The sequence below is a fragment of the Salvia splendens genome, chromosome 6, assembly GCF_004379255.2.
Source record: "Salvia splendens isolate huo1 chromosome 6, SspV2, whole genome shotgun sequence".
In the NCBI taxonomy this organism is placed as follows: Eukaryota; Viridiplantae; Streptophyta; class Magnoliopsida; order Lamiales; family Lamiaceae; genus Salvia; species Salvia splendens.
Genome location: NC_056037.1, coordinates 7,443,391 through 7,452,023, shown reverse-complemented (window position 1 = coordinate 7,452,023; position 8,633 = coordinate 7,443,391). Strand labels below are relative to the sequence as shown.

General features: G+C 34.3%; 1 protein-coding gene across 3 annotated transcripts; it reads right to left on the bottom strand.

Moving 5' to 3' along the window:
- Positions 1-641: 641 nt before the first annotated feature.
- On the bottom strand, positions 642-8,247 carry LOC121806265 (malonyl-CoA decarboxylase, mitochondrial-like). Of its 3 annotated transcripts, XM_042206249.1 has the most exons (16): positions 7,975-8,247; positions 7,742-7,833; positions 6,481-6,571; positions 6,277-6,403; positions 6,020-6,203; positions 5,580-5,724; positions 5,398-5,488; positions 4,473-4,531; positions 4,323-4,400; positions 3,897-3,980; positions 3,092-3,231; positions 2,430-2,555; positions 1,648-1,720; positions 1,315-1,400; positions 1,047-1,131; positions 642-928 (listed from the first exon to the last, which is right to left on the bottom strand). In XM_042206249.1, the coding sequence occupies exons 1-16, from the start codon at positions 8,041-8,043 to the stop codon at positions 890-892; spliced, it is 1,569 nt and encodes a 522-aa protein (XP_042062183.1). In that variant the 5' UTR covers positions 8,044-8,247; the 3' UTR covers positions 642-889. The 3 variants fall into 3 exon arrangements, 2 of the variants coding, with proteins under 2 accessions (XP_042062183.1, XP_042062184.1); XR_006051656.1 differs by lacking the exon at positions 1,648-1,720; XM_042206250.1 differs by lacking the exon at positions 7,975-8,247 and having other exon boundaries at positions 6,277-6,411; positions 7,742-7,765.
- Between the last annotated feature and the right edge of the window lie 386 nt (positions 8,248-8,633).

Sequence of the window (8,633 nt, the reverse complement as noted above, 5' to 3'; positions counted from 1 at the left end):
ATTGAAAAAGGACCAAAATAACAAACTAAAACCACTTACCATATATAGTAAAAAATAGTAGTATGAAATTCTTAATTGAAAAAAGGACCGAAATAACAAAGTAAAACTCCTAATACTGTGTTGCAACCAAAGTGATTGTTAATATCGTAAGAATTCGACAATCTTTTGTTTTACTCCACTAAATAACGTTTGACACGCTTTCATACAGTACAACGTTTTGTTTGAAAATAAAATACGATTTCCTTCTCAGAAAAGAGGACGGGGATCTTCTCTAAGTCCACAAATTTTAATTATAATATGGAATTTGTAGTTAAAAATAAATAAATACTTATACAACAATTTTTCTAGCATGATTTTACATGTAAGTTTTACTTTATACCCTTCAATTCAGAAACACTTAAAAGAGTGAAATCAATTCATGAACTCCAAACTTACTTCGGAGATCCGGTTATATGAGTATATAATTAGAATTCAATCAAATAATACTATTAATAATACTTGTTTAGCATAGAGGGGACAACACAACATTGTTGTAACCGAGTCTTGCCGATTATCTCGCAAACATTTGACTCTTCAGAAAGTTAGCATTTGGCGTCCAAATAAGAAACATACAAACCAATTATATGCATCACTGCTTACAATTTTGCAAATACAAATATGTTATTAAAAAAATATCCAGATTTGTTAAATACAAGCCTGCAGAGAAGTCTGGGATTAATTAAGCAGCTTGATTTTTAATCCTACTTGTTTGGAGTAAACTATACAGATGCAGGCCATAGCTTCTCATAAGCAAATGACGAATAATTCTTACATAAACATCGGTATATATACCTTCATATTGCGAAAAATGCTTACTATTAGAGGAGATGCTGAGGCATTCACCAACCTTCTATTCTTTTATTTCTTCTTGGTGATCCTCTTGACGTGGCTGAAATATAAACCAATCTTCGTTTCAGCATGAGCCTTAGCTTTTACATGCTTATGAACAGTTTCATTCGGATGAGGACAATTGAGAGATGAAAAAAATCTTGACATCAACAGTTTACCTTAAGGTAGGATCTGACTTCATCAGAAGCTCCAATTTCCCCATCACCAAAATACGACTGAGCATTTTCCTCAATATGATCCACCCTGCATAAAGTGCAGTCAATCGTAGGAACTAAATGTCAATTTTCATAACCATGAACGGCTACAAAGTAGCATTAATGTGCAGAAAATAGGCTATCAGCAGATTTTGTTGGGTGAAATGTCAGACAAGTCTACGAGAAGATCAAGATCAGTCGTAGGATTATAAGATTCAGAAGTGAGTCTTACTCATAAATGTAGTTCACCATTATGCCCGCACTTTGCTTTAGACCCTTTTCGGATAGATCTGCCATCCAATTAATCCTTCCAACCATCTGTATCAACATTATGAGCTGCTGATTAGAATGAAGTTCTCCAACATTAATTCTGCTACTATATTTATTGTTTTACATATGTGCTTCATATTTCTTTTCCTTCCCTTCTTTATCTTTTTCAATATAAGTTTATAATAGTAAAGAGTATATATGGGATGTAAGATGTTTCAGAAAAACAGAAGAAAAGAAAGCACCACAATTGGCAAAAAAGAGGTGCTATTATGGAGATATAAGATGCATAACCAACCGCTCCATTTTGCAAGTGAAAATTTCCAACAGAATCCAGAGCTTTTCCTCTCTTCTTCTCTTGAAGAAGATACCTTCAGTCAAGCATAAATGAGAACAAGATACTACAGCAACACAATAGAAAACGACCATTTTGCATTCAAACTAAATTCGCATAAAAGGAAAGCTAGGACTTCTTGGTTGTGCCGAACACGAACTATAGTTCAAATGACATGATATGAGCATCATTTGTCTTATTCATGTACGGAATTTGTTACTAGAAGGAAACTTAACTTCAAGAAAGAAGAAACAATGATTCGACTTAGTAAATCTATTGAACAATATTAAAATGCTAAATGGCTAAGAATCTATCAACTTTAGCATCCAGTAACCCTAAATAACAGAACCAAGATAATTATTAATAGTGATGATAAAGTTCGAAATCAAGAATTGCTTTCGAATAAACTAACTTATTTGAATTGTATATTCTGAAATGAAATCAACTCAGCTCCAAAAGAGCATAAGGTTGCAGAAATAAGTCAGAAGTAGAAATTAAAGTTCAAATGTATTTTCAGAAATAGAAAGTGTCCATAGTAACTATAATACAATAAATGAAATGATTTGCAGTGTTATATCATTAACCAGGATCAAGAATACAATGTTAGAACAAAACTCAAGACTATTAGGCTTAACGAGTATGAAACTACGAAATATTTCATCTAGCATGAAATACAAAATCTTCATTAGTGTCATCAAAAAATGGAATAAAACAACCCAGTAGCCTCTTCAGCTCATGAAACGCACCTGGCACAGAGCCTCATTAGAGGAATTCTCAGCAGAGATGCCAACTTTTCTGAATTAATCCACTTTTCACTTGATGACAACAAGTTCCGCAATACTTCCATCCCATTTTTTCCCATGGTAAGTTCTCTAAAGATAAGAAAAGGGATTAAAAGATGATATCTTAGTGAAGCTAATGATAGATGGGGTATAAATAGAGAATGAGAGGTTAATTCGTCACGGAGAGTGCATTACAGTTCTTTAAGGTGGAGTGAAGAGAAAATAGTTGTTATTATACCTTTAAGGAAGGACTGAAGGGGCAATTAAATGTATACAAAACTTAGAACTAATAGAAAAAGTCATGTAAAAGTACGATCAACATTAACCTGCCTGCCACATAAAAAGTTAAAAACTGACCCACAAGATGTCGCTAATATTATGCAGATTCTATAATGATTCATTGCAAGTGCAGTGAATCTAGTCAGATTATGTAGTAGATTTAGTGGTATAATGCTTTTTATAGCATGTAAAAACTAAAAAGAGATTTGGTGTTTTTGAAATTCTTCACTCGAAGAGAGGAATGCCTTTACTGTCAATGTTGCTGCACTCGAAAAGACTCACTAAGATTTATTATTATCAAAGACCTAATAATGCACATTTTCATAAAGCTTCACAGATAAGCTTACTCGGTAGCCTCGAGGAGTGCACTTTCTTCTTCAGGTGTTAGCAAGTTCTCACTGAAAGTTGAATCAGATATTTCAGTGGGTGCCAGTTTTGACAAAATCCATTGCATGTAACCTGGTATAGGACTAAGTGTCGCAAATGTCTGCAGGAGATAAATTCTGCAACTTAATATCACAAGATTCTCTCACATCAAGAAAAAGGACTAAAAATACAGCTAATTTCACAATAAACCTGACACAGTAAGAAAGAACCAACAGGGGAGCTCATTAAACTGGCCACTATATTGTGTGTAGCACAAACGATCAAGCTTAGACATTTACTTGCCCATACTACCACTATATGACATGCTACCTGGTTCGATAACTGTTTATAGATGTAGAATGAAGTTCCTTTCAAACAGTTTCTCAAGAAAATTTCCGGAAAGGTCCTGTTGGATTTGCACTTCTAGAATGGGTTTGCATTGAATGGTCCTAATCAGTACAACTGGATAAACTAGCCCAGCCTAATTCATATATGGTATATTTCAAGAGATGGTTACGAATCTGTCCAGTCATATCTCCTAGTGGACATCATGTTTTTTTGCTGCAACAGAGCATAATGTAAATATTTCCCATATAATTACTTAATTTCTCTAGAAGATATTTTCTCCCCAAAAAGTGTTAAGAAACGAAGGGGCACATCATTAGCATAGGAATATAAGGGGAGAGATTGATTTGAGCCTAGGTTTTGTTTTAACTTCCCATTTGAGGAAGATAGATAAAAGTGTTAACTGTCAATATCGTAAAGTATCTAAAAGTACAAACTTACTGAAATTGTTGGCATGTCTCTTCTAACGACATCAATCACACGTTTTATAAGAAACTTTCCCAGGTTGATTCCAGATAAACCTGGCTGCAAATCACAGCAGTAAATTCATAAGAGAAACGTTTACAAATCATGACAAACCTGAGAATGATTTTTCAAACTATTTATGAGACAATGGTACTAAATCATGTTAAGTTTACTCTTGATTCTTGAAAGCCTATTCAAGCGAAACATGACATGGCAAATAATTGGTTGATGATAAAAGGTATTATTGATTTCCAGTGAAAAGCATAAATTCTTTCAGAATTGTATCTACAGCTCAAAGAATTTCAGAGAGAATCAGCTTCCAGTGAAGAGGAAGGTTGAGGAAAAATATATTTTTGAAAATTTGCAAAATATTTTTGGGAGAAATTATGACATTCATATCACCTGAGTAGAAGAGATGGAGTAAAAAAGTGCACATGTTGCCTCACATTCAGGTATTGGAGGATCATCCCATAGAACTTCCTGTAGAAATATTGTCATCAGTGAATCATAGCTTCAAATCCGCACTACAGTATAGGGCAGAAAGTTGCTCACCTGTATTGTTTGAGCCACGTGCTTCATGAGTGCAACTTCAATAAAAATTAATGGTTCGCCTGTAGACAGATGTATAATTAGCCACAACAGGCTGGCGATATTTGGTTTACAAGAAATAATATCTAATGTCTAAATATACAAAACCGCAACTTCTGTAAGTGCATATGGACTCAAGTTATGTACTTAGGTTTAAGCTATAATGTTGTCATAATTTCTACAAATTTTTATTTTTATTTTAAGTAGGAGGAAAGGCGAGGAGGATTGAACTGAGACCTCTCCTTTTCATATGAGTGAGATCCACAGCTTGGGTGTGGTGAAGGCCAAAGAGACCATACTTTGTAGCAACTTTATATGTAGCATACTAATGAAATCTAATGGCGAAGGTATCTAATAAGTTTATACTTCCTATTAGATTCTGAAAGAATTACTATGAACAGTAGTTATAAAATTAAATTACAAATTTATGACTGTTACAATATTGTCCTTCAATCAATTACTAACAAAGGATATAATCATATCAAATTTTGTATGCACTATCATACATTTTAAATAGCACGAGATTATACAAAGTTTTTTATTACTACTGTATTAAGTACTTATGAGTTATAATACAGACATCTCATGAAATCCTTACATATAGAATTCTAACTCAAGCACTTAGGTAATCCCAAAATAAATCATTAAGATAATAAACAAGAATATTATTAAGAATTTTATTTTTCTGTAACTAAAATCAAAATATTAAAAGTCTCTATAATTATTGTCTTTTAGATGTTGAGAGGGATTTAAAATGCCAATTTTGCAAAATCTCAGTGAAATCATTCCACATCTTCAAAATAATTTATTATCTATAGTGAGCATTATGATAATAGCCCTATCTATCAACTCAGAATTTTAATGCACATGCATAAAAAAGAAAGTTAACCTGGAATCGCTGGGTGTAAGTACCCAAAACAGCGGCGTCCCATACCCAGTCTTCGCTTCAGATCTAAAAGATTACTGATTGGATGTACTGCCTACAAATGACCAGAGACGGGAGTCCCATATTTTAATGGAATACAGGTGGGAGAAGTCAATGGAGATTTTAGCCAATTACATGTAACCTACCTCATGTGCTACAATCTTTTCCAACAGAGATGCTGAATCATCCCAAGTTATGTGATGAAGCTGAAGATTTGCAGGACTGAGCCATGTAATAAGCTTCTCTTTCAAGTAAGAGTCCAATGCTCTCAGCACGGCAGTATTCTCCTCCCTTGAAAAATTAATAAAAATATGTGCTCTTTTAGGAGTCCATAAGCAATTAATTCGAACTTTTTGTTTATCATCTAATCACTCAATACAAAATAATAGTAGTAAGTATATGTATTATCAATATAATAATTCACAAAAATTAAATACCCCTTTAAGGATGAATACTTATAATATCATGCTCCTTTTATTTCACTATTGCCCAACGAGAGTCAACTTCCATCCATGAAGTTTTCTCCTAGATCTAAAATAAAATAGATTCAGAAATGTGGAAGTGTAAATTTGGTGCATAACCTTACGCGAGAAAAGATAGTATGTCGGCCCTCATAATTGATAAGAATCTTAGTCCTCCTGGGTGTGTGTTCAGCCGTTCAAAAAGAACTTCATACATTGGCTTGAGCGATTCCCTCAAATTCCGCTCGATCCTGTAGAAAGCAGAGAATGATCCCTCGCCTTCATGTGCATTTTCCAGCAGCTTATCGCCTAAAAGAATCTAAAGGTTAAAAAGACTAGAACAATCTCAAATAACAACTGGAACAAGCAATAGTAATCTTACTGCTTGGAAGTTCAAGTCCAAGATATTGTTTCATCAAATCACGAACTTGCTTCCGATTAAGATCATATTCTCTAGCAAGTGTCAACAATAATGCCCGACGGTTCTCATTGGGAAGGCCATAGTAACCCTGCATTCCTATTGTGAAATCAGTACCAAAAGATACTTAACAATAACTTGTTGGCATGTGCAGAAACTTTAACCCACCTCAGAAAAATCATCTAGTGCAACATCTAGAATCTCTGTCTTGTTCATTGACATAGCAGCATGCATCGATTGTTGCACTCTCAGAAAATCTCTACAACATTCACTTCAAGAGTTAATTCCACTATACGTGATACAAAATCACATGTTTACTCTATATTAGAAAGGAACGTGTATAAAAAATGTTGTAAATTAGTACTAGAGCAGTGGAGAGCATATATGCAAACATCTAGTAGCTGATGTCTGTGGGAAAAGCTCAATGATGGCAGTACACCTATTGATTATTCCAGTACATATGTAGTTGAAACATGGTAAATTCTGAATAATTTCCTAGGCATTCCATTCAAAACAGATATAACTTGAACTGAAAGGGAATTTCTTAAAAACATCTTCTTGATATTGTTTATGATGAGATCAAAAGTGAAGGCTCATGAGGAGGAGAATTATTTAATTTAGCACAAAATTAAATTGATACTTGTATTACAAATGTTTAATGAAGATATGGAAGTGCCAAATGACCAGACAAGGAAGTGTGGGGATATCTGAGTCCAGAGCTACCCATTCCAAACTACCTGCAATACTATACATGGTGTTCACTCTTAAAATGTTACAGAAATTTGACTCAAGTATCAACGAGTTTTAGGTAGGAACTATGCTAAAAGCCATAAAATCAAATTTTTTTGTAAAGGAAACGAGCCAGACAACAAATGGAATAAAATATGACTTAGTTCATTACCAATGCCATTCATCCATTTTACCCCGAGCTCGTCATCAAAACCAAATTATGATGTAATGAATCTAGCATAAGTTACTTACACATGTCGAGTCCTATCTGATTCACAAAATAACCTCACAACAGCATAATGTAGGGAAGTCTCTAGGCCCATTCTTTCTTGTCCTTGAGCTTTCAATCATTCATGAAAATTTACTGGTTAATAATTCAATCTACTCACTTGAGCTACACTGATAAACTAACCTCCGTTTTGTAAATTTTCCTACAAAATCACACATTTAAATAAAGAAAAAACTTGTGTACATCCGGATGCACATCACACCCATCTCAATTAGGGTTCAGCAATCCCCAGTTAGAAAATATTATCACAATTAAATACTCCTATTAACTGCACCGGAGCGTGCCACTTTAAAAACCGTAAATATAGTATATATAACATGCATCAGCATATACATAGCAAAAACAAGCATGTGTGGCCGATTTCTTATACAAATCAAATCACTCGAAAAAAATAACACTATAATCACATACGTGTGCAGAGTGGCGGAGGCCTCCTGAGAAGTAGAAACTTTGCCGTTCCTAACGCCATCGATTGGCGGGAATTGCATTTGATTTATTCTGTTCTGCTCATTCACACACATGGAATCAGCAATCAAAAATCCGTGAAACACAAACAAACTAAACCAAACAATTACCAGAATAAATTGTTGAAAAAAATAGAAACAATTGGGGCAGTAAATTGAGGTGAAAGCAACAATACTTACGGTGGTGGGGGAAAGTGGACGCATTCTAGCACGCATCAAAATGGAGAGAGCCTTCCTGTTCTTGTTCATATGAGTATTTGTTTAGTCAGAAAGTGGACGCCCTCTAATTTTCTGAATTGTTCCACTCATTACAAATGATTGTGCTCGAATAAATTCGACCACGAGGCGGCCATTGAATTGTTTATTGCGAATTCTTTAAACTGAAATCTCGTTGGTGCGGCTTTGACAGTGGCGCGCCACCCGCCTCCGACACCGACGCAGTTTTGGGCCTTTTCGCGAAACTAATTTGGAGGCCCAATTTTCCGTAAATTTTAAAACAAAAATCTATTACACCGATCACTAGCTTTTATTAAAACTATATCACTCTTTTATGAATCACTTGTATGAAGTAGTATCATTTTCTATTTCACACGCACTATAATTTTTATTCATGAAATACTTTTAAAAACAAGTAGTAGTATGTTTTTCATTATAATAACATCACCATTATTAAATTATTAATCATGTGAACAATTATTTCAATAAACCTTATGTACAAGAATATTTGGGCCTGTTCAAGTTGCTTGATATGAGCAGAAATGGGCTTATATCTTGGACTTGATGGGTGTTCAAGGTACTTGTTTAAGCCTACTGAAGCCCGTTGTTATTTTTCGGGCCCG